This window comes from Mirounga leonina, unplaced genomic scaffold (assembly GCF_011800145.1).
Source record: "Mirounga leonina isolate KUSES-001 unplaced genomic scaffold, KU_Mleo_1.0 Mir_165, whole genome shotgun sequence".
Taxonomy (NCBI): domain Eukaryota; kingdom Metazoa; phylum Chordata; class Mammalia; order Carnivora; family Phocidae; genus Mirounga; species Mirounga leonina.
Window position 1 is genome coordinate 17,782,903 of NW_023270415.1, and position 26,655 is coordinate 17,809,557.

The 26,655-nt window shown below is 41.0% G+C and overlaps 1 protein-coding gene across 6 annotated transcripts in view; it reads left to right on the forward strand.

Annotated features, from left to right (window-relative positions):
* Window positions 1-26,655, forward strand: part of ADHFE1 (alcohol dehydrogenase iron containing 1) — a 50,630-nt gene that overhangs the window by 17,766 nt on the left and 6,209 nt on the right. The window contains exons 10-14 of one of the 6 annotated variants that reach the window (XR_004680409.1): window positions 508-606; window positions 3,559-3,637; window positions 3,823-3,919; window positions 4,759-4,838; window positions 7,148-7,232. Coding sequence is in view for 5 of the 6 variants with exons in the window: in XM_035011257.1 (XP_034867148.1) it covers window positions 508-606; window positions 3,559-3,637; window positions 3,823-3,919; window positions 7,148-7,305; window positions 13,531-13,674 (577 nt within the window). In the remaining variant the exon portion in view is untranslated. The other 5 variants (XM_035011260.1, XM_035011257.1, XM_035011262.1 and 2 more) reach the window with 5 other exon arrangements.

Consider the following 26,655-nt stretch of genomic DNA (forward strand, 5'->3'; position numbering starts at 1 on the left):
AGTTTCCACAGATACTAAAAGAGGCCTCCAGAGGGTTCTATTTGGGGCAGTGTCACAGAAAGAAAGATGGCTGGGCAGGCTGCGTTTAGCCTGCAGGTAGCCCTGGGCAACAGGGACTCATTTCAGAGAAGTAGTCTGGGCCCTGTGCATTCTGAGTGTATGTTTACTTGGCCACAGTCAAGATCACTGACAAATGAAGAAGAAGAATGAGTCTCCGGGCACATTTCTAGAGCAGCTCACAGTCCAAGGGTCAGTGCTTTGCTTCCCCTGGCACTTTTATCACATGAGCAGCCTGACAGCATATTTATTATGCCTTTGCCCAAAACCACTGATGAGAAAATATGTTTCCCTTTGGTTTTCGTTGAGAAGACAAGATGTCGTTTGAATAAGTTGCCTAATTTTTCTTCCTACCAAGTAGAATTTCTTTTTTCACAGATCTTTCCCTAAGGCAGCTTTTTATTCAGTAGGAAACGCCGGTGTTGATGTAGGTATTTATATCATCCACAGGGCTGTCAGAAATCCTGACGATCTTGAAGCGAGGTCTAATATGCACTTGGCAAGTGCTTTTGCTGGCATTGGCTTTGGAAATGCTGGTGTTCATCTGTGGTGAGCGAACTTGAGATTTTATTTCTTCACCTAAGTTATTGCTTTTATTTTTAAAAAATGTTTATAATTTAGGACAAGTGGTAAGATCTAAACATGCTATAGAAAGAAGGAATTTAACTTAGGGTCCTGGAATGTTTTCTTAATTCAAATGTAATTTGTTGGGTCATAGTTTTTTTTTTTTTTAAGTTTTATTATTTTTCTAAAATATATTCTACCCCTAATGTGGGGCTTAAACTCACAACCCTGAGATCAAGAATCACATGCTCCACCGACTGAGCCAGCCAGGCGCCCTCATAGATTTTTCTTTTATAACAGCCTTATTGAGATACAATTCACACACTATAAAATTTACCCATTCAAAATGTATAATTCAGTGGGATTTAGCATATTCATGGAGTTGTACAGCCATTACCACAATCGATTTTAGAACATCTTATTGCCCTGAGAAGAAATTCCATTCCCCTTGGCTGTCACCCATCAATCCTCCTACACCCCCCAGTCGTAAGCAACTACTAATCTACTTTCTGTCTTTATAGATTTGCCTACTCTGGATATTTTATATAAATGGAATTATATAATATGTGGTCATTTGTACCTTTAGCTTAGCATGTTTTCATGGTTCATCCATACATGCATCAGTATGTCATTCCTTTTTATTGCCAAGTAATATTCCACTGGATGGATATGCCACATTTTATTTCTCCATTCATCAGAAGATGGACATTGGACTGTTTCCACTTTGGGGCTATTATGAATAATGCTGCTATGAACATTTGTGTATAAGTTTTTTGTGTGGATATATGTTTTCATTTCTACTGAGTATATACTTAGGAGTAGAGTTATTAGGTCATACAGTAGCTCTCTGTTTAAGTTTTGAGGAACTAGTGTTGTTATCCACAGCAGCTACACCATTTTACACTCCCATAAGCAGTGGATAAGGGTTCTGATTTCTCCACATCCTCACCATGTGTTGTGGATTTTTAAAACCTCAAATGCAAGAATTTTTTTTTCTCTTAATCTCTCACAAAAAGAAAGGGATCAGAATCCTTGTCAGTAGCCCAGAATTTATTTGTTTGATCAGAACTTTATTGGTATGATGCCTTAACACTGAATACCTGTGATCACTGAGAATTAAGAATAGGCCTTTGCTATGGATGGTGCAGTGAAGTCACCCCCAAACTCAGCTGCTGAGAGCACATATTGATACCACCTTTCTAAAAAGCAGGTGGGGTTCCTATGTGGCGCAGTCCATTAAGCGTCCAACTCTTGGTTTCGGCTCTTGTTGTGATCTCAGGGTCATGGGATCAAGCCCTGTGTCGGACTCCACCCTCAGTGCAGAGTCTGCTTAGGATTCTCTCCCCTTCTCCCTCTGTCCCTTCTGCTTGTTCTCTCTGTCTCTCTGTCTCTCTCAAGTAAATAAATAAATCTTTAAAAATAAATAAATAAATAATAAAATAAAAAGCAAGTGAGCAAAATCTCCCAAGAGCTTGAAAAATGTTTATATCCTTGGGCCCACTAATTTTAGTCCTATGAATGTAGCCTAAAGAAATCATCATATGATCAAAGAATTTCCTAAGTGGTATGTATAATGGAAAAATTTGGAAACAACCTAATTTCCAACAGTTTAGGAATGGTTAACTGAAATGCAGTACTCAAAAAATAAAATAAGGCTATTAAAAATAATGTTTTAGAAGAATAGAAAATGATATGGGAAAATGTTTATAAAAAATATTAAGTAACCAAAGCAATGTTTGAAACTATATGCACATATGATCATAAATTAAAGATATGCATAAAAAGACTAGAAGAAACATCCTATAATGGTTATCTTGAAGAAATAGGATTATGGACCATTCTAAGTTTTACGAAAAACATATACAACTCTTAAAAGAAATCAAACTAAGATGTTGGGTATTGTTAGAAAGTTACTTTTGAAAGCTACATGAACCCTTTCACATCATGAAAGCACACTAAGCAATAATTTTCCAAATACTGTGAAGCCCAAGAAAGGTCAAGCACATTCCTAAGTAAACAGCAATTCAGAGAACCAATAGCTTCTGATCCATCTCACGAAAGTGATAGGCAAGGGATACCTTTTTTGGATAAGTAATCATATAGTTCACCAAAATACTCTGTCTTCTTATGAAATGTAAATCTTTTGCTGAATAAGCCCAAAGTCATCCAATAACCCACATAAAAAGACTTACAGACCATTTTACTATTGTAAAGCATTTCATTTACAATATATTAATTATAAATATATAAGCTTCTCACAGTATATATCTTGAGTCATCTAGTAAACTATAATATTGTCCTGTTTGTTCACCAAAAATTTGAGAGTATATAAAAAGTGTTTTTTCATTAGAACAAATCAAACCCCACAAATAAAAACCATGATGCCTTTTCTTGATAGCCTTTCAAACCACAATAATCATTTATGAGTCAACTCTATTAGTATGTAACATTTGAAAGGATGTATCAGTTATCGATGGGGCAGATCACTGGAGGGTCAAGCTTGCATGTCTAACACAGCACATCTTGGCTCACAGAGCTCCCTCCCACATCATCAGCTGTGCAGGAGCACGCTGCCAAGGCGGTGCCAGCCGAAACAGAAAACGCGTGCCCTCGAGCTTATTAAAGAAACTTCAGAGTGAATTCTTGATTTCTTCAAGATCATCAGGTTAATCTACGTGTTTGGGAAGCAATTTCTGCATTTGACATACAATTCTATGAGCTTTTGAAGCTGAACATTTCAGAGGTTTTGTTAACGAATACACAAAATGTCCAAAGCAATAATATATTGTTGTATCAAAGAAAACAGAATGTATCACTTTGTGAGATGACTGTATTGTCAAGAGACTGTGAAGGGCTCTCCCATAAAAGTATGTTTGTTTTGTTAATTTGAATTTCTGATAGCTGTATGTAAACCTAAGGACTTTCTTTCTTTTCTAGCCATGGAATGTCTTACCCAATTTCAGGCTTAGTGAAGACATACAAAGCAAAGGATTATAATGTGGATCACCCACTGGTGGTAAAATCATAATAAATTCTTTAATTAAATTTCATGTTCTTTGCAGTTGCCATAAATGTATCTGTTAAATGTATTTGTCAATTCTTGATTGCTTGGAGTACAGGCTAAAGTAATTTAATATCTAGAATATGCAGGTTAAAGACCCAACTTTGCCCCATTAGTCACCACATTTTGTTTCTCTTCAGCCTCATGGCCTTTCTGTGGTACTCACCTCCCCAGCGGTATTCACTTTCACAGCACAGATGTCTCCTGAACGGCACCTGGAAACAACAGAAATACTGGGTACGAACCATTACTCATAAATCTGTGACCCACGTATGTGGAGCATTTTGTAGGGTTGCTTCTGAGGATAAAACATAAAGGATAATAATACCCATAAAGTTGCTTTGGAATAGTTTAATAATAAAATCTGAGTGACCTGCCTACAGTCCTATCTAGCACTAAAATTCTATAATTTTGCTTCTAATAATCTATTAGCAATGAAATGGAACCAAATATTGCTTATGTTAAATTTGTAGTAATGATACTTCTCGTTTTCATTCCCAAGGAACATGAGACTCTTTACATAGTATTAATGTTGTGAATGGTTTTTGCTACGTTCAGTGGGTAATAAAATGAATCTAATTCAGGAAGTAACAGTACCTTCCCAATTATAGAAAATCTAAACAGCTAGAAACTTTATAAAAGGATCCCAAAAGAAGAACTTGTTTTGCTGCTCTGTAGAATAAATAATGTCTATAACAAGACACCCACAGTGCTTTTTGAATCTCACAAGCAAAAAAATTATATTCAGGGGCGCCTGGGTGGCTCAGTTGGTTAAGCGACTGCCTTCGGCTCAGGTCATGATCCCGGAGTCCCGGGATCGAGTCCCGCGTCGGGCTCCCTGCTCGGCAGGGAATCTGCTTTTCCCTCTGACCCTCCCCCCTCTCATGTGCTTGCTCTCTCTCATTCTCTCTCAAATAAATAAATTTTTTAAAAAAATCTTTAAAAAAAATTATATTCAGGCTAGCTTTAGTGTTAAGTAAAAATTTTTGGTATTTTTCTAAGATGAGAACTCTTTCAAGTAGACTTTCAGAATTTGATTAACTTTCCAAACATTTTATTCCCCTACTTGTGTTTAGGGTAGGAAGGGAAAAGCTAAAAAGAAAACTTCATTATGCTCTTCAAGCTCCAGCCGTTGGGAGAGGTTATTTCCAAGAAGGTAGGCATGACCACAGACTCCACGTGTCCTGCTTCCCCTCCACATCTCTCTCACACTGACGTGTGTGCTTTCGTAGAGTTCCAGGTGCTGGGCTGTGCTGGGAATGCTAATGAGAGAAGTCCAGGGTAGAGAAGCAGTGCAGGGACCTGATTTCCCAGCATGGGCTACTGGAAATATGGTGCCTACCTTAGCAAGGATCTTGTGTCCCTTTTCCCTTTCGGGTTGGGGCTGTTTTTTTAGCCATTCTGGGGACTCAGATAGATGCCCGGTAAATACGCAGTGTAAGTAGGAAGGAACCCAAATAGTAGGCTAGATGTATGGTAAATGGGAAAGTCTGAGAGAACTCAAAGCTAAAATTCCAGGCAACCAACAACGTTACTGAGAAAGCAATTCCTCCAGTAGACAAAACTCAGGGTAGAACGCACCAATTCTTTCTCCTTGCATAGGAAGTTTTGTTTAATGTGATTCCATACTTAGCCATTAAATATTTTAATTCCCTATGTAATCTTAGATTTTCCTAGCTTTATACCAGTTTATTCTCTTTCCTACCCTCTCTTTTTTTCTCAAACACTTCACAGGAAAACCCAGAGGCTTTGATGCTATGTTTTATGGCAGCAATCCCAGGAACATAAAAACCTCATAAACTTTATATCGTGTGTCACCTTTCCACCTAATCCATATTTCAGCTGCCACTGTGTAATACAGACTGGTCTTGTCAGGCAAGGTTTACCTTCCGTCCAGCCACGCTCCCAACTAGCCCCGTTTCGGGTTCTATTTAGACCTTTTCCTGGAATACTAAAACAGTTCTTGCTGTCATAGAAGAAAAGGTTAAAACTAATTGAATAGTGTGCTTCAGTAGGGACATAAACTATACATTCTAGTCTCCTTTTGAACAATACAGAGAAAGTAGCCTTGACTCAACATGAGGCATTTTGGATAATGACTTATGCCACATCTGTTTGTCGAGTGCTTCACTTCCTGGCAGTGAATGTGTTCGACTAGAACGGGTGAGGGGCTGGAGTGCTAAGGGTCTGGGGACTCTCACTGCTACCCTGCCTGAGCGCAGAACCCCTAGCTCTTCCACACTCATGTCTCTACGATTTCATGTACTGATTATTTTTTTTTTAAGATTTTATTTATTTATTCATGAGAGACAGGGAGAGAGAGAGAGAGGCAGAGGCAGAGGGAGAAGCAGGCTCCCTGCTGAGCAGGGAACCCGATGTGGGACTCGATCCCAGGACCTCGGGATCTTGACCCGAGCCGAAGGCAGATGCTTAACCATCTGAGCCACCCAGGCGCCCTCATGTACTAATTATTAATCATGTCCAAATTTCCACCCCTTGGCAACCTTCTTCCCCCTTCACCAACATCATTATTATCTACAGAGTAAATACTGTTTTCTTTTTTTTTTTAAGATTTTATTTTTTTGACAGAGAGAGACACAGCAAGAGAGGGAACACAAGCAGGGGGAGTGGGAGAGGGAGAAGCAGCCTTCCTGCAGAGCAGGGAGCCTGATGCGGGGCTCAATCCCAGGACCCCAGCTGGGACCATGACCTGAGCTGAAGGCAGAAGCTTAACAACTGAGCCACCCAGGCACCCCTAAATACTGTTTCCTGAGAGTCTTTATGTTCTTGGTTCTGTCTGACTGGTTCTGTAATATTTATTTAGAGGAACCCGCCCTGCCATTTGGCAACAGAGCCCAAAATAAGAAGTTTTATAGCTATAGAGAAGAAATATTTCCTTGCCTGGCTACATATAATCCATTTTTGTCATTTTCCTCCTTTGGGGCAGTCAGTGTTAGACTTTTGTACCTCTATATGTCCTTGCCACACAAGGTGTTTGCAAAGTGTTGGTCTTCTTTTCCTAAGATGTTGCAATGAGAAAAGATATTGAACACATATACCTCTAGATGTCAGCAAATTCCAAGCCTTGAAAGTTACATAAGCTTTTCTCCTACAAATGCTCCTTCCTCCTCATCCAAACACCAGCCTTCTTTTTTGGTCTCCTCCCTGTGCTTCTTTTCTTGGCTCAGTTCCTCCTCTTCCCACCACACCAGGGGCGAGCAGCCCATCGGATATGTGAAAGCCAGGTTAGCCTCAGCCAACTTCTCTGCAAAGGATCTCGGGGTTCTGCAGGCTGGCCTGGCCCATCTTTGTTCTGCAGGGCTGATCACTGGGCTGGCCTCCGTGTGGAGGCAGAGTGGTGCCCTTGTCCTTGGTGGTAGGGAGGCAGCAGTAGGTTATATATTCAGCTATCTTGTGACTGAATGATACCCTCTGTCTCTACAATCAGCACTTTGTGTCTTCTAGGAGCTGACACCTGCACTGCCAGGATCCCAGATGCTGGGCCTATTTTGGCAGACACACTCCGGAAATTCTTATTCGATCTGGATGTTGATGATGGCCTTGCTGCCATTGGTTACTCCAGCGCCGATATCCCTGCATTAGTGAAAGGAACGCTGCCCCAGGTAAGAGATGCAGGGTGTCTTCACTCCCTTCTGAGAAGCACAAAACTGCTGGGAAACCGTGGTCCACTGGGGATGTTTTAGGGGAGAGGAAAACCAAGGGGTCCTCCAGCAGCTTTCAGGTCTCCTCCACACCAGAGAGCAGCTCTTCTCTTCCCCTGTGGGAGGGGGCCAGGCTCCCTCACCTTTATATTCTTCCATAAAACTGTGGCTTTTTTGGAGCTTTCATGATGTAACTGAAAGGATCTTTTATAAAAACTCAAGGCAAAAACAACCACATTTGTCTTGAGGTATGGCAAAATATCCCTTTTTACCATTTCTGCTCTTTTAAGAGTCCACTATAAAACTACCTGAAGCCGTTCCAAAAGGACCACTAATATTATTTTATATTATAAGCGTTATAAATTCCTACTGTTTTGTGGAAAAATAGGCATGGCCTTTAAATCAATACTATTACAAAATCACTTTTTAATGTATCTGGGAGAGTATATTTTATACATATACATATACATACGTATCTGTGTCACTTTGGGTCTTACTTATTTAAATGTCACTAAAGAATTCAAACTGAGCTGCCAACTTTATTGGGTAGAATCATAATAGATGTAGAGTTTCCCCTCCAAGTTTCTTTTGAAGAGAATTTACCTTCCCATTGCACCTCTCTTACCTTTTGGATCAGATACCCTTGTGCTGTAGCATCAGACCTTAAAAGGCTACAACCCCATTCGCTGCAACTCACCATAAAATCGCGCCAGAGCCACGAGGTCTCAGCTTTTGGACCACACCATGCTCACCGTGCCCAGAGTATTCACTTAGTCCTTCTGTCTAAAATGGGAAAGATGTGGATCACTTAAACACTGTAAGGCTATGAGCGCAAGGCACTGCTACCCAAAGTTAAGGCAAGCATGGATCTATCGCTGACTCTGAAACAGAGTTAACGACTATCCTATCCACCCCACACAGATTCCTGCTTACCCTAAGTAGCAGTGTTTTTCCCTCACCCCACTCTGGTTAAATAAAGGCCTCACACTAGCTTCTTCCCCACTTGGCAACTGCTTAGAATGTTGAAGACCTCACCACTCACATAAGATGATACTTGAACGGATTGGGTTAATAGACTCATGTGTCCTCAGGAGGTAGGTAGGTAATAGCAATGAACAAAGTAATTTAAAGCAGCAGGGAGTGTTGGGGACTTTGGTGAACTAGAAAGCTCATAATCCATCTCACTGGGTGTCTTTTCAGCTACAATGTATTATCCCCCAGCAGAAATTCAGGCCCCAGCGCTGAGCTTCCAATTTCAAAAAAAAAAAAAATCCACTGGTAGAGTTTCCAATTTCCAACAAAAATCAACAATCTGGATGTTTGTATTGTATTCCCTGATTACCCACTGTACAAACCAAACATGGCCCATGGGCCGGCAGGTTCCCTGATTTAGACTCAGACCCAGTAGCCTCAGCGGCATCTAAAAATATAAATGAAGGAGAAAAAGAAACATCTCAAAGTGTAGCTGAGCTCTTAGGCTAACTCACAAACTCTTAGTTCTAAGCAACAAGTCCAAGGGACTAAATAGCCAAAAAATATGACCAACACAGTTATCTTATCCAAACCTACTAGGTTATTAATTCCATGAGTACAGGGTCATGTTTTCCTCACCGGTCCTCGACTGCACCGAGCACAGTCTAGTAAACGTGTTAAATGGACACATACCTGCAGCCCTGCAGCCCTCTCTCTTCCAAAGCCTTCTGTGCAGGTGTGCGTAATGGCTGAATGGCGGTAACTTTTTCAGAAGTTTCCTTACACTTGATAGGACTCACCTAATGACAAGAAGCCATGAAAGCCTGTCCAGGGATTCAGAGACCAGAGACCAAACAGTCGCCATGGTTTTTGACATGGCGTTTGGCTCCTAGCCAGTGGTAGTGTCCGTTCTGCAGGAGGGCTTCTGAAAAGTTCTGCTTACTCAGGTATGTGTGTTTGTCAACCTGCAGGGATGGCATCCATGATTTTCAGACAAAACTGTGAGATATTCTTGGCCATTTCATTGCTAGTGGCAACGCATCTTCCAGCCACCAGCACACGCTGCAAAGTGTTTACTGTTTAAATTCCAGTGTGCTCAGTCTTTTACTTTCAGAAACTGTTCCAGGTAGCAACAGATCCAGACTAACCTTTGAGACCATCCGCTAAAATGACAAGTTAATTAGGTATCATATTAAATGCCTCAGTGCACATACCATCCCGGGGAAATCACAGATAGCAAAGCCTTAATTAGACAAAACTAATTTCTTAGTTTCACAAAAGATGCAAGGTAAATTGGATCTTTTGAATACAAGTCATCTCTGTAGAGGAGGAGGCCAGGATCTCCTCAAGCTGTATTCAAAAGGCAGCCCCAGCATGAATGCTGCTTTTTTAATCATGTGCCTGTGATTGGGAGAAGCATAGTTAATTTTAATAAACTAGCACTAGTTCCATTTTGGAGTCCATGTAATTGAGTCAATGTGTTGTATATATGGAGAAGGCAGGAGAGATTCACAGGACTTTGGGAGGAATCTTAGCAATAAGCCTGTCTGTTTTGCAGATGAAGAACTACTATGGGTTTTTTGTTTGGTTTTTTTGGCAGCAGTGAACATTTTACAGGAATGCTATGGCAACTTCAGAATTTTACAAATGCAGCAGGCTAATCTTCACTTATTAGTATCTACAGGATTTAAGGTAGTGAGAGGGATAGGTTGGTTGCTGCAAAGAGTATTGCCAGAGAGATTATTTATGTGGTCGACATTTGATAAAGCTCCTTTTATGTTCAGCAAGAGGGATCAGTTTTCTCTGGAAGGCACAACCGGGCCAGTATTCTTGACCAAACGCCACATCCCATACTGATGGTGGCAACAGCAGCCCTGTGTACGGAGGCTTCCAACCGCCAACGCCAGGCTGCAAGGCAAGCAGGCAAGAATAAATTAATCTTCCCAGCGGGGTTCCTGAAACCTCTGGAAAAAAACATTTACATTTCAAATCAAAACATTTCATTTCTGAGGAGAGCTGTCTACCAAAATGAGCACTTCCACTCCCTGGCAGACAGGCCAGCCGAAATGTTATTTTATGAATGTGCTAAAAGTAGTAGTCAGGATTTATTTCAGTGCCCATGTTAATCAGTTGTCCCTCGGTCTTACACGTCTATAAATGATAGCGCATTGCTGAACACATCTTAATTCAGGGAGTTTAGCTTTTACATGGCATAGATGATATGAGTGGGGATAGATCACAAACTTTATGTCCCTGTCCTCGTTTAACCTATCCTGGGGTATTAGAAATGTGAAAGAGAAACTCAGATCAGCTTGGCCTGACGTACTTCTGAGACTCCTGAACCACTTCATCAAAGATGAACAGGATCGTTTTAAGGGCCTCTGAGCTCATCAGAGAAGATTCTCTCCTGTTATAAACAGAACAATGTGGCAGGGCTTGGCGGCCATAGCAAATGCTAAACTTTGGTTCTTGACCCTGCGGCCAACACAGATGTAAGTCTCTGCCTTGCTATGCATTTTCAAAATTCTTTAGTCTCTGAAGATCTGCTGCAGTGTAAAATTTTTGGTTTTACCCATGCTCTTCAGCATGTCCCCCCATCCTTCTCCCATCTGTCCATCCATCCTTCCTAATTATTTTTTTAATCATGGTAAAATATACTTAACATAAAATTTACTATTTTAACCATTTTTTTAAGTGTACAATTCAGTGCCATTGAGTACATTTAGTATTGAGCAACCGTCCCAACTATCCATTTCCAGAACTTCTAAACCATTTCAAATAGAAGCTCTGCTCTATTGCTTAATAGTGAAATAGTAACTCCCCTTTTCCAGCCCCTGAGAACCTCTATTCCACTTTCTGGCTCTATGAATTTGCCTCTTGCAGGTACCTCATATAAGAGATACAATATTTGTCCTTTTGTGTCAGCGTAATGTCTTCACTTAGCATAAATCTTTAATGTGTCTGAATTTCATTCCTTTTTATGGCTGAATAATATTCCATTGCATGGATATACCACCTGTTGCTTATCCATTCATCTGCTTGGATGGACACTTGGGTTGTTTCCATCTTCTGGCTATTGTAATGGATAGCCTTCTGGCTATGAACATTGGTGTACAAAAATATGTTTTAGTCTCTGCTTTCAGTTCAATTGGTTATATACCTAGAAATAAAACTATAGGATCATAGGGTGATTATCTGTTTAACTTTTTGAGGAACTGCCAAACTGTTTTCCATAGAGGCTGCATCATTTTACATTCCCACCAAGAATGCATGAGGGTTCCAATTTCTCCATATCTTCACCAAGATTTCTTATTTTCCATTTTTTGGATAGCTATCCTGATGGATGGGAAGTGAGAACTCACTGTGGTTTTGAAGTGCACTTTGCTAATGACTAAAGATGTTGAGCATCTTTTCATGTGCTTACTGGCTATTTATATATCTTCGTTAAAGAAATATCTATTCAAGTCTTTTGCCTATTTTTGAGATGGTTTGTTTGGGGTTTTCTGCTGTTGAGTTGCAGTAATTATTTATATATTCTAGTTATTAACCCCTCATCAGATCTATAATTTGCACTTTTCTCATTCTGAGTTGTCTTTTCAACTCTCTTGAGAGTGTCCTTTGATACATAAAACTTTTAAATTTTGATGTAGTCCAATTTACCTAATTTTGTATTGCCTGTGCTTTTGATGTCATATCCAAGAAATTATTGCCAAATCTAACATCATGAAATTTTCCTCTCTTCTAAGAGTTTTGGTTTTAGCTCTCAGATTTAAGTCTTTACATTTAGGCCTATTTTGAGTTAATTTTTTTAATAATTCTTCCTATTTTCATTCTTCCTTTTACCTTACAAATACTTATTGAGGTCCTACTACATACCATATAGTATACAAGGACACAAGGAAGAGGAAAATAAAGTCTCTTCACGCCCTTATGGAGCTTACATTTTAGTGAGAGAAGACAGATGATAGGCATCTAATCAAATATAAATAAGATACAAGTGAAATCATTCCAGATCGTGAGTAGTGGTATGAAGGGAAACCTGGATAATGAGATAGTGATTTCACATGGGACAATGTGGCAGGAACTCCAGCAAGGGTGGTCAGAGAGGCTTCTGACTACAGGTGAAGGCAGCCACATTAAGATCTGGGAACAGCACTGCAGGCAGAGGGGAAAGGCCCTGAGACAGGGTGAAGATGAGCATTTTCGTGGGACTGAGAGGGGATGGTGGGGCTAAGTGAGATGAACTGATGGGAGAAGAGTCAGAGCTGAGGTGAGCAGCAGGACCGAACAGTGTGGTATTGGAGGCCATGGTCTTGTCATTGCAATGGGAAGTCCGCAGAGAGCATTAAGCAAGTAATGATATGAACAAATTTACACTGGGAAAAAGTTATCACTCTGGCTGCTGTGTGAAGAATGGCCTCTAGGGGGAGAGAGTAGAGCAAAAGTGGAAACAGACTTTTGGAGGGGGGTAGTCAGGATGACTTAGACTTGGGTTGTGGCGGAACAGGAGGTGATAAGTGGTCAGATTAGGGATTTGCTCTGGAGGTAGATCTGACAAGTTTGCTGGTGGATTAAACTTGCAGAGAAGGGAAAGAGGAATCAAGAGGACTCCTAGGCTTTTCCCTGAGTGACTGGGTGTCACTGCTGAGATGAGAAAAATGGGAGGCAGGTGGAGTCAGAGTTCTGTCTTGAATATGTGAATTTTGAGATGCCAATATCCCCCTCCCACCATTTTCATTAATGCAACAAATAACTGTTAAGCACCTATGTACTGTGTGTTGAGCACCCGAGCAGACACTGGGCATGAAGAATGCGCACAGCCCTGCCCTCATGGAGCTGCCTCATCTACTAGGTATGCTCCCACACAAGTACTTAGCGTAAGAAAACAAACCAAGAGACCCGTGAGAATGGAACCAAAACTGGCATATATCTTAATTTCATTGAGGCCCAGAAATTTGGACACAGGGTAGTCATTGTAGTATCTTTTAATCTCCTGTCCCACTGGGATTAAGGAGACACTGATGGGGGTATAAATAGCAATAGGGTGTGCCATCTTTGCTGACTCCACCCAAAAACACTGGAGAAATTGAGCAAGTCACTGAATTCATTTAGGAAGGTAGAAGTAAAACCTTAGTTAATATTAAAAAGGAGTCACTTGTTGTCCTTAGCATGAAAGCTGATGTCCTAATGAAGTCTTTTTGAATATATTTTCAGTCCAAGTTGCAAAATATAGTCTTTGAAGTGAAGGACAAGCTGCTTCTATTTTCCTCAGCAGCACCTGCTGTACCTGGGACAACGCTCTCTGCACAGAGAGCCTACCTGGCTGAGGCTCCGCCCAATGCTGTTTGGTCATTATAGCAGGTGTTTTGCCCGAGGATCGTTTGGTTCTGTACTTTGGGCAGAAAGCTATTGCCAGAACATAAGGCAAAGGCAATGGCTTTTGAAAGCTTTGTGGAAAAGAGGCATCATTTGATGAACTTCTGAGTGGGGGATCAGCTAGTATGAAGCAAACAAGAAATGGGATTTTTAGGGCACCTGGGTGGCTCAGTTGGTTAAGCGACTGCCTTTGGCTCAGGTCATGATCCCGGAGTCCCTGGATCGAGTCCCTGGATCGAGTCCCGCATCGGGCTCCCTGCTCGGCAGGGAGTCTGCTTCTCCCTCTGACCCTCCCCCCCTCTCATGTGCTCTCTCTCATTCTCTCTCTCACAAATAAATAAATAAAATCTTTAAAAAAAAATTGGATTTTTAAAGATAGGACTATTAACAAGTCATTGATTCTTATGGCCAAGTTAACTTACATAACCTAGTCGCTTTTACAAACTATCTTTTCAAAGCCCTGGGTAAATCCTTTTGTTTACTGTTTCAGGAAAGGGTCACCAAGCTTGCACCACGCCCTCAGTCAGAAGAGGATCTGTCTGCTCTGTTTGAAGCTTCAATGAAATTGTATTAATATTCATTCTCACTGAAAGAAATACCACTGGCCATCATAGTCCTGACAAGAGAAGCCAAGCTAGCCAAAACTTTGTCTTTTCATCTCCACATATAACATACCTGTTACCAGTCTGAATGTGTTATAAATTTATCCTGCAGAAGATTCCCTGATGCTCAAAGTCAAGCTACTTCCATAAAATAGTGGGAAAATACCCACTATGTCGGACCTTGAGCGAGACTTTAGGGATCCGTGTTCCTGTCCCAAACCCCACAGATTGCCACTGCTCTATTTATCAAATGGGCAAAAACTCAGTATCTATCAAAAACATAAATGCACATATCCTATGCCCAGTAATCCCCAGTCTAGAAATTTATCCTATAGAAATACTAGCACAAGTGTGTTAAGAAATATGGCAAGGATAAACAAATAATACATTATGTTAAAAAAAAAAAAAAAAGAGAAGATAGTAGGAAGGGGAAAATGAAGGGGGGGAATCGGAGGGGGAGACGAGCCATGAGAGCCTATGGACTCTGAGAAACAAACTGAGGGTTCTAGAGGGGAGAGGGGTGGGAGGATGGGTTAGCCTGGTGATGGGTATTAAAGAGGGCACATATTGAATGGAGCACTGCGTGTTATACGCAAACAATGAATCATGGAACACTACATCAAAAACTAATGATGTAATGTATGCTGACTAACAAAGTTAAAAAAAAAAAAGAAATATGGCAAGGATGTTTCCGGCAGCACATTTCCTAATAAAAAATCTGAAAGAACCTAAATATTCATTAATAGTATAGAGATAAATAAATCATAGTATATTAAATGATGGAATGCTATAGTGCTATCAATAAGAATGAGATAAATCTATTGGAAATATGCCCATGATATACTGCTAAATTGGAAAAAAGCAGAACAATTATATATTTGTATGGTCTGATTTTTACTTATTAAATTATATATAAATATATGTCTAGAGAGAGAAAGGATACACATCAAAATATTAAAAGTTATCACTGGAGGGGCGCCTGGGTGGCTCAGTCAGTTAAGCGTCTGCCTTCGGCTCAGGTCGTGATTCCAGGGTCCTGGGATCGAGCCCCACATCAGACTCCTTGCTCAGCAGGGAGCCTGCTTCTCCCCTGCCTGCTGTTCCCCCTGCTTGTGCTTGCTCTCTCTTTCTCTCTCTCTCTCTCTCTCGTTCTGTGTCAAATAAATAAAAAATCTTTGGAAAAAAAATAAAAGTTATCACTGGAGAAATGGACTTTGGGGTATAGAGAATTAAGAGACAATATTTCACTTTATATTTTATACTTCCCATTTTTATTTCATAAACATCTGTATTGTTTGGATTTCTTACAAGCCCATATTTTCTGATTTTAAAAGGGCCAAAAAAATAAAGGGGCCAGAGAACAGAGAAAAATACCATTTTATTGTTTTAGGTCAGATTCATCTTAATTTATAAAAATACTAATAACTAATATTTAAAGATTAAAATAGACCCAAAGAGGTAAAATATTAGGGACTGATCCTCAAGTAAATAGTTCTTTTGAGAAAAACACTAACATCCTACATGGTAATTCCCTCTTTGGAAAGATGTGTTCGGTGCTCAAAATAAATTAACTCAAAAGCAAGCAGTGTTGTAGTTTATAGACTTCAGCCTTGCAAGTAGAATCTAAGTAGCATAATCTCTGTTATCCCCAGCCTGCAAAAATTTCTACAGCTCATTTCTCCTCATAAACGTTACCACACTGATTTTTTTTTTTTTGCCTGCTCCAGCTTTGGAAGTCTGGATCTCAGTGTACTTGTGGATTTATTCATGTTTTAAACTGAATTAAAGTTTTAATTGAATAAGTAATGTATATATAATTACATCAGGATTTTAAAAAACGGAAGAGAAGTGCATTACTTGCCTTCAAACTGGCCAGGCCCACTTTATCTGTATCAAGGTCTTTATTTCCTTGAGATCTTTTAAATAACATTGAGATAATGTTTATAGAGGTTTCTCTAACTTTATAAACATAAAATGTGGTCAGTACCAAAAACTGGTAATACAAACACAAAAGAAAATATCTGATCATATTGCACCATCCAGAAGACAGCCACTATTAAAAATTTGGTTTATGTTTTTTTATTATATGCATGAATATATTTTTGACATGGAAATGATATCATTAGGGTATAGTTTTAATTCCTACAGAACATTCAAATTATTTATACCAAGTACCCAAAAGGCAAGCTTAGGACAGTACCAAAAGAATTTCAGTTATATCTTACAGACCACATCTAGCTAATATTCCCTCCAGCATTTCAAGAGTATCATGGGTTTTGAAAGCAGAAGCTGTGTGATTGAGCGTACAGCTAAACTCTCTGCCAGTCTGAGATCCTTCAGGAAACTTTAGTAAAAGTTGTTAATGTCTCAAAATACATTTGGCACAGCAAAAACGTATGTGTCTCCCCATCAACCCACCCTCCCAAAAAGTCCAGGTAAGTTCTAGAAATTCTACAAGGTGATGTAGCATCATTAGAACGGCATTAGATTAGGGGTCAAGGGCCGTGGGCTCCACTCCAGTCCCTTAGTCTTTCTTGGGCTTTACTGTATTCAACCAAGGCCTCTTCCGCTTTGAAAATGCTATGCCTAGATTTTATGTACTCCATAGTCCTTAATGTGTGATTTTGAGTTTGGGAAATGTAATGTAAAATAATTTGAGACATAAAAATGCATTCTCGATCTCTCTTAAATGTTCGATGCCTTTACTACCAGTAGCCAGATGTCTAAATGTGACTCACCCGGAGGAGTGTTTGGTATTCATACTGATGATGACTCTGTAGAGAAGGATTTAAAGGTCAGGCATGAAGAAACAGATTTAGGAAGTCTTCATGTTTTTTATCTTAATACCCATCATGTTGGTCCTTACAATTTGAGAATATGGAAAAGATGTGTTTCTTGACTTACCAGCTATTAAAAGAATGTGAGATAAGAAATTCAGCCCATTTCTGTAAACCAAACACTTCGATATTTCTGAGACAAGTGCATTTTTCTAAGTCAAATCCTATTTTTTATTGATTACCTTTAAAAGACCAAAAAGTTTTCAAGGGTTATAGCTCCATTTATATGGATTAATTTACTTGCTAAGGCAAGAAAAATTAAAAGAATTGTATTCAAAAGTTTGTCTAATATCACTTTCACAAGACTATCATATTTGGTGAATTTTCACTCAAAATACATGCACATCCCTAACTTGTTTTATGATACAGAATACTAATTTGTTTCAAGTACATCATGTTTATGGTTTTTGTCAAGTGCCACAATAAACAGCCTATTTGTTTTGCACTCCTCTCCCTTCCCCATGCACCAGGAGGGCTGTGCTGGGCTTGGCATTTTTGCATCGCTGTGGACACAGCTGTGGGGTATTTTCCAGTGGTCAGTGAAGTCTGCTCTTGTAAAATACAGACAAGTACAGTATCAAAATAGAGAGCAAAACTTGCTTTCCTGGCCTTTTAACCCTGAGAAAGATTAATGATTGTTTGGATTAGAAACTGTACCCTAATGAGGGACTGTTGCCTCTGGGGAGTGGGTCTGGGAAAGGGGACTGTTCACCTCCGGGTCAACATTGCACATGCTGCCTCGTCTCTGATGACCAGCAACCCCAAGCTGAGACAGCTGCCCAGGCCCTCCATCAAACGCCTGACCCTCTGGGAGCTGTTGCGGAGGCCGGCCCACATCCCCGCCATCACCATCACAATGGTCTGCCCAAGGTAGTCTCCAGGGATGAGCTGCACTTTGAATGGGCAGAAATTGCTTCTTGAAGACCTAGGTTGAATTACTGGCAGCTGGGAGTGGGAGGGTCTAGTTTCTGTTGCTATTATCCCACTACACTGTCTTTCCAACCACCCCCAACAACTCTCCGAATAAATGCATCCCCCCGCGCCCCCCCCGCCCCGCCGCCCCGGTAAACTGCAATAACTGTTGGCAATTTTATCCCATGTGAAATCCCTCATGAAGCTCCGTGAAGAACAGCCAACTTTAAAGTAACCCTACTTCATTCTTTCTGGCTTTAACTATTGGCTTTTTAATTTGGGTATTTTTAATTGGCTTTCCAACTTATAAAATTGGAAACTGATTAAAATAATCATGAGCGAAAAAGAGAAAATAACTACCATCATGCCATTACCCAAACACAGCTGCTATTATTTGATATACTTCCTTTCCATCTTTTTCATTTGGGTGGTGTAATTTCCAGCTCATTTCCCTCAAGGCATGACAGTTTAAGTATTTTCTACATTGCCACATAATCTTCATAATCATTCTTTTTAAAGGTACACAATGTTTTGTTGAATAGAAATTTAAGCATTTATCCTTACAGGGCATCAAAATTGCTTCCAAATTTTGACCCCTACCAATGATATAGCAATGAATACTGGGTATGTGGCTTTTTTTTTTTTTTTTCATATTCTAAATTAACTTCTTAGGTTAACTCCAAACTGAATTTTTATATTAAGAGTATGGACATTTTTATGACTTTTGATTCATGCTGTCAAATTGTTTATACGCCACTATTGTCTTAACTTTGTGTCCCCTCTCCTTCAATCTTCTCTTTAAAATAAATAGTGTAAGCCAGCAAGAAATGAAACAGAGCTCACATGGATGACCAGGGCTAGGCTATTTGTACAGACCTGCAAGAGTCACCTTTGATTTTTTTTTTTTATATTAGTATATCTTAACAGTTCACATGAACAGAAACAGATTAAAATTTTCAAATAAAATTATGAAATTTATTTTAGTGTTACTTAAGTGAAACTGTAGATCACCAAGACTACTTTTGTCGCATTTTTTTTTCCTTCTAGAACCTTCCATGGGACCCTAAACCTATGGGCTTGTGTTATTCACAGTACCCCTGTTTTCCTGGCCAAAAAAAACAGACCCACGGGGACATATAAATATCCTTTTCTATAAGGCTGTTCTAGAACCATCCAGGCCTGTGAGTGTAAGGATTGCTGCACTGGGAGGAGGTAACCAACAACCATCTCCACCAAGATCCCTCCCAAGGGTCTAAGTTGCCCCTTTAATCAAAAACCTCTCAAATCTTTGCCAGTTATGCACATTGGTCCCATGTGGCTTTGGCAACATTTACTGGAGACCACTGTGAACCATATACCAAGCATTGCATAGGAGAAAAGAATGTTTGTAAAGCAACATACAAATGGAAAGATGTCCAAAGAGTACCACCAGGCTGGAGTGGCCACCTGAGTAAGGACAGGCTAATTTTCATTCATTTTTCACATCTCCTTTAACCACTATATACTCAGTACATAGCTCAGTACCTTAACAAAGTATTTTCCCAAAGGAGGAAGAAGACCATGGATTTGAGGAGAGGAGGATTGGGGTTCTGCAGGCAGGGGTGATTGGGGGGGAGGCTAGGGAATGATTACAGAAACATGACATTTAGTAGTATTTTTTTAGTAATATTTAACCAAACTATTGTCACTTTATAAATATCAACTCTTATGAAATGTGGAGGCCAATTTACTAGGGCATAGCTGGCAACAATAATAAACTAAAGACAATAACAGTTTCATTCTAACAGTTTCAGACACTTTTTTTTTAAGTAGGCTCCAAACCCAGTACGGGGCTTGAACTCACAACCCTGAGATCAAGACCTGAGTCGATACAAGAGTCTGGTGCTTAACTGACTTAGCCACCCAGGTGACCCTTATAAGTTTCAAATAACAGTCGTTTGCTGGGCCCTCCACCCATGCCAGGCCCTTTATCAAGGGTTTGCCCACTATGAGAGAGGCATTGCTATGTCCTTTTTGCACAAATGAGGAAACTAAGTTAAAAAAAAACCTGCCAACTTCACACAGCTAGTAAGGGGTAGGACTAGCACTCAATCCGAAAGTCATCTTGACCCTGCTGCATTCCCAGCCACCAAATTCACTGCCTTTCAAGTGCCTTCTGTTGTCTGAGAGCTTCTTGAATTGCATCTAAACACTGTATACACTTGTGTACAACACAATACGTTGAACATAGTAGGGGACCCCTAAGTATTTGTGGAACAGAGGATTCTATTTCATTAAAAGGGAAAAAAGGAGAAGAGAAAAAAGAAGGTCCTGCAAGCCTTTGACATGTCAGAGAAAAGTTGAGCTGGCCGTGCTGGTGACCACACAGAAGGGTATTAGAGGAAGGTAACAGAGCCACCTTGGGGATGAATCCCAGCCCTGCCTCTTACTGAGTAGCTTAGGGTGAAGACTTAGATTTTCTGAGCACAAACCTTACCTCACAGGGTTGTTAGAAACATCAATAGGAAGTAATGTATGCGAAATGTCCTTGCTCAGTAAATGTTACTTCTCTTCCCTTTCCTGAATGGAAAGCTTGCAGGAGGACTTTCACCCCAGCAGCTGACTAGCAGATCACTACAGTGACGCCAGTTGTATACTAAGGACTTCCAAACTTCCCTCAGAACAAGAAGTACCTGGGACGCTAGTTAAAGATATAGATCAGTCCTTTCCTCCTACCCCGGAGAAATTCAAATCTTGTCAACCTGGGTTGGAACCCAGGAGGCAGCTGTTAACGTCAGTTTGGTTTAGGAAAGTTAAAACAGCACTTGGGCCTGTTTGGCAGCCTCTTGGCATAGATGGTGACAGAAACAGAGCAGGGGTCTCAACCTTCACTGTGCATCAGAAGCTTCTGGAGGGCTTAGTAAAACATGGGTTGCTGGGCCAGGTCCCCAGAGTTTCTGATTCAGTAAGTCCAGGTGGGAAGTGAGAATCTGCGTTTCTAACTGCTTCTCAGGAACCACACTCTTGAGAGGATTGCAATTTTCTCACATTTCAAACTTAGCTGGCTCAGATTTCAGCTGGAATTAGTTCTACATAGTGTGTGGCAAGACCGTGAGCCCCTGGGGAGGGTCAGGACAACACCCGAAACTTACCTCAGGACTCCTCCACCAGACTGGGCACCCACGCCTGAGCGCTGTCCTGCCCCTTCCCCACCATGACCGGCTGGCCCTGCAGCTCCTCCTCGCGTTTCCACCTGATTTTCAGGCTGAGACCTTTCAGGATGTGCCCATCAAAGCCTGAGCAGAAAGGAGACGCTCGCTTAGGACTCCAGCCTTGATGGTATTTGCTTCAACCATGAGGATACTATTAAAAAGTATATCAAGTACCAGAACACCAAGTTTCATTTCAGTATAATCGGTATAAAGAATGTAAGACGCCCAGCTAGGAGGTTACCAGACTAATAAAACTGTTCTGGCTAATCTGTTTAAAAAAGAAACTAGCGGCGCCTGGATGGCTCAGTCCGTGTCCAACTCTTGATCTCAGTTCAGGTCTTGATCTCTGGGTCGTGAGTTCAAGCCCCACATTGGGAGGCTACCTAAAATAAAAAAGAAAATGAAAATCCTCCTTGTTATATTCCTATTTTAAAAGCTATGTTGTGAAAAGTTTCCATTCTAACGTGGAAAAAAGGGATGTAAAAAAGAGTGAATACATATATAGCAATGCCTGTAATTACTGGTAAAGTAGCTCCTTGGATACAAATCAAACAAACTATGCTTCAAGGGCAAAAGCGCCAAGGTGAAGAAAAGGACAGCTACTTACACCCAGTTAGAAAAAGAGAACACAGGGCGCCTGGGTGGCTCAGTCCTTCAGCGTCTGCCTTCGGCTCGGGTCATGATCCCACATCGGGCTCCCTGCTCGGCGGGAAGCCCGCTTCTCCCTCTCCCACTCCCCCTGCTTGTGTTCCTGCTCTCGCTGTCTCTCTCTGTCAAATAAATAAATAAATAATCTAAAAAAGAAAAAGAAAAAGAAAAAGAGAACACAGCGGTCCTGCTGCTCACTCAAAGGCACCACAGGGCTCCCTGTTCGGGCTCTTCTTGTTGACACGCAGCATTAGCTCCCTACCATATGCCCTTGCTAGCCTTAAAAAAATAAAACTGCCAGTTATTTTACCAGCAAACCGCGGGTTTATTTTGAATGGCAGGGAACCGCGATCAAGGACAAGCAGGCTACCGCAAAACCATAGGCAAGCACACAGACCGAAAGAGAGGAGGGCAGTTGGGAGGGCTGTTATAAACAAAAAGCCCATTGGACTAAACTGGGAGTTTGAATGATAGTGACTTTTCGGGGCGCCTGGGTGGCTCAGTTGGTTAGGCGGCTGCCTTCGGCTCAGGTCATGATCCTGGGGTCCTGGGGTCCTGGGATCGAGCCCCGCATCAGGCTCCCTGCTCGGCCGCAAGCCTGCTTCTCCCTCTCCCACTCCCCCTCCTTGTGTTCCCCCTCACGCTCTCTCTGTGTCAATTAAATAAATAAATAAAATATTTAAAGGATAGTGACTTTTCATTGGCTGAGCTGTGACTCTACTCTCTCTCATTGGCTGGGCTGTTGCCGAGGGAGGAGGAAATCCTGTCCTCCTCCAGGGATAGTGAAGTAGTGTTCACTGCAAGGTCTGGCTCTTCCTGTTGGGTCTGCAGTTGACAAGTGGTGGGGCCTAAGAGCGCCCCCAGCTGGCCTCCAACTCTATTCTAAAATGAGCTGTCCTTTCATTAATTTTCACACCCTTGATAAAGGGTTTTGGATGATCTCACCAGAAATGAGCACAGGCTGGGAGGGCTGGTCCCCTGTCATGCTACTGAAACACCAAAATCTATAGATTTAAAATGTTTGACTTAACATTGAGTAGAAAAAGATATTCCCTAATTTTGTGAAGGGAGAGAGATGGAGCACCTCCCAAACTTTCATTGGTTGTCCCCTATGCCCCAGTCTGGCCAATAGGAGGAATATTATCTTTGTTAGCTTGGATTCCCCCACCTTTCTTGGGTGGACCAGAGTTACCCAGTATGATGGACTGAATTGTTTCCCCAAAATTCATATATTAGGGCCCTAACTCCCTCCACATGTCTGTATTTGAAGGTAGGGCGTATAAAAAGGTATCAGGTTAAAAGGGGTCATATGTGTGGACCTTGATCCAATCTGACTGGGGTCCTTCTAAGAAGAGGAAATTTGGACACAAAAGAAACACAAAGATGCATGCACACAGAAGAAAGACCATGTGAGGACACAGTGAGAAGGTGGGCCAAGGAGAGAGGCCTCAGGAGAAACCAAACCTGCGACACCTGATCTTGGACTCCTAGCCTCCAGAACTGTGAGGAAATAAAATTCTGTTGTTTAAGCTGCCCAGTCTGTGGATTTTGTTATGGTAACCCTAGTAACCTAGGATTTGCTGGCAAATGACAATCTTGAAGGATTTACATCAGAAAGGGCTAAGAGCCACTAGCAGAAAAGAAAGTAGTAAATCCAGAGGCAAGAAAGAAGAAAAGGCTTGAGGCAGCAAGCTGAGTGTAGAGTCTTAGGGGAGGTGAGCAGAGAGGGAGAGATTAGAAGCAGCCAAAAGCAGGGCAATGGAAGATAAATAGGGAGAGAGTGGTTTGGTTTGGTTCTTAAAGTTTGGCTCTGCGGGGCGCCTGGGTGGCTCAGATGGTTAAGCGTCTGTCATTGGCTCAGGTCATGATCTCTGGGTCCTGGGATTGAGCCCTGCATCGTTGTCTTCGGGCTCCCAGCTCAGCAGGGAATCTGCTTCTCCCTCTCTCTCTGTCTCTCCCCCTGCTCATGCTCTCTCTCTCTGTATCTCTCTGTCTCAAATGAATAAATAAAAACTTTAAAGCTTGACTCTGTATTATGAATGGAATCCCCTCTGGAGTTTCGTAGGAAATGGCAATAATGACATAGATTGTTTCAAAATTATTTCTGCAGGTCAGACTTTAGCTGTGATGCTTTTGAAAAATGCAACACCAAACCAAGCCTGATTCAAACTATGGGGAGTTAATGTTATAATTTTAAATCAGTATAGCAAGTGCAGTGATAAAAAACCAAATCGGAAAGGCTTCATGAAGGAGGTGACTCCTGTGTTGAACCGAGAAGGAAAGAGGGAGTTAGATGGGAGGTAGGACATTCCAGGGACCATGAACAGCAGGAACGGTAACACAGAGTGAAAACGGAGAGTGCAGAGAATTTTCCACAGTTCAGTGTTGCAGGGGTGTCAGATGAGTGTCAAGAGGTGGCAAGTTGAGGCTGGAGAAGTAAATGTGGCCCAATCCTGGTGCCTTTTTGGAACTTGGAATGTACCCAGAAAGGTGGTGAAACCATCAGGGATGAGCCGAGGTGCCAGAGACAGAAGTGTAGTATAGATCGGTCACTTGGACAAGAAGTGTCCTGATAACAATTATAAAATAACAAAAAAAGGTCACTATAAATAAGCTAATATTTCTTTCATCTTTCTCTGTATTTTTTTAAATTTTTATTTGGAAATAACTGTAGATTCAAATGCAATTAAACGAAAGAACAGAGAGAGAGATCCCGTATACCTTCACACAGTTTCCCCCATGGTAACACCTTGCACAACTGTAATATCACAACCAGGAAACTGACACTGATACACGCTTCCACCTCATTCAGTTTCACCAGTTTCACGTGAGCTCATTTGTGTGTGTACTCAGTTCTATCACATTTTGTCACATGCACAGATTCATGTGACCACCACTACGGCCCAAATACAGAACAGTTCCGTCACAAGGATGCTACCCTTTTAGAGCCATAACCACTTCTCTCCCCCCCCAGTCCCTGGCGACTGCTAATCTGTTTCCTATTTCTATAACTTTGTACATTTTAAGCATGAAACCTTTTGAGATTGGCTTTTTTTCCACTCAGCATAATTCTCCGGAGATTCATCTAGGCTATTCTGTGTACCAATAGTTCCTTCTTTATTAGTAAGTCGTATTCCATGGTGTGAATGTGCCGCAGTTAAACCATTCAGCCACCGAAGGACATTTTGACTGATTCCAGCTTAGGGCTATTACAAATAAGGCTGCTATGAAAGATTGTGTACAGGTTTCTGGATGAACATAAGTTTTCGTTTCTCTGGGTTAAATGTCTAAGAATGCCATATGGTAAGCACTTGTTTAGTTATGTAAGAAACTGCCAAACTGTTTCAGGGGGCTGCACAATTTTACATTCCCACCAGGAACGTGTGAGTTTCTCCACATCCCACCAGCATTCGCTATTACCACTGTTCTTTATTTTAGCCACCCTGGGAGGCATGTAGTGAGCTCTTGTTGCCGTTTTCATTTGCATTTCTCTAATGGCTAATGATGTTGAACATCTTTTCTAGTGCTGATTTGCCATCTGTGTATCCTCTTTGCTAAATGTCTGTTCATGTCTTCGCCTATTTTCTAACTGGATTATTTTTTTACTGTCGAGTTTTGAAAATTCTTTATATAAGTCCTTTGACAAATATGGGGCTTGCAAATACTTTCTCCCAGTCCACTCCTTGTCTTTTCATCTTCTTTCAGGGTGCTTTTTCACAGAGCAAAAAGTTTTAATTTGATGAGGTCCAATGTATCATTTTTTTCCTTTTATGCATCATGCTTTTGGTGTCAAATCTAAGAACTCTGATTAACCATAGAGCTCTATGATTCTATCCTAAATTTTTTTTCCTAAAAGTTTTAGTTTTACATTTAAGTCCATGATCCATTTTGAGTTAATTTTTTTTTTTGAGAGAGAGAGTGCACATGAGCGGGGTTGGGGGCAGAGGGAGAGGGAGAGAGAGAATCTTAATCAGGCTCCAAGCCCAGCACAGAGCCTAATGCAGTTGATCTCACGACCCTGAAATCATGACCTGAGCTGAAATCAAGAGTCGGACACTCAGGGGCGCCTGGGTGGCTCAGTTGGTTAAGCTTCTGCCTTTGGCTTAGGTCATGATCCCAGGGTCCTGGGATCGAGTCCTGCATCGGGCTCCCTGCTCTGCGGGAAGCCTGCTTCTCCCTCTCCCACTCCCCCTGCTTGTGTTCCCTCTCTCGCTGTGTCTCTCTCTGTCAAATAAATAAATCTTTAAAAAAAAAAAAGTCGGACACTTAACCAATTGAGCCATCCAGGTGCCCCTCCACTTATTTAGATCAGCATTTCATTTCATCAGCATTTGTAATTTTTAGGACACAGTTCATAGCGTATTTTGTTACTTTTATACCTAAGTATTTCATTTTCTTTACAGCAATTATAAATGGTATTTTTTAAAATTTCTGTTTCCACATGTTCATTGTTAGTATACAGAACTGTGACTGATTGTTGCACGTGTATCTTATATCCTGCAACATTGCTGATTCCTTGAGATTTTCTACATAGGCAATTATGTCATCTGCAAATAGGGATAGTTTGATTTCCTCATTTCTAATATGTACACCTTTTATTTGCTTTTCTTGATTTATCACACTGGCTAGAACTTCCAGTACTATGTTGAATAAGAGCATTGAGAGCAGATATCCTTGCCTTGTTCCTGATCCTAGGGGCAGAGCATCCAGACTATAACTATAAGGTTAGCTGTAGAGTTTTATAGGTGCTCTTTATGAACTAAAAGAATCTGT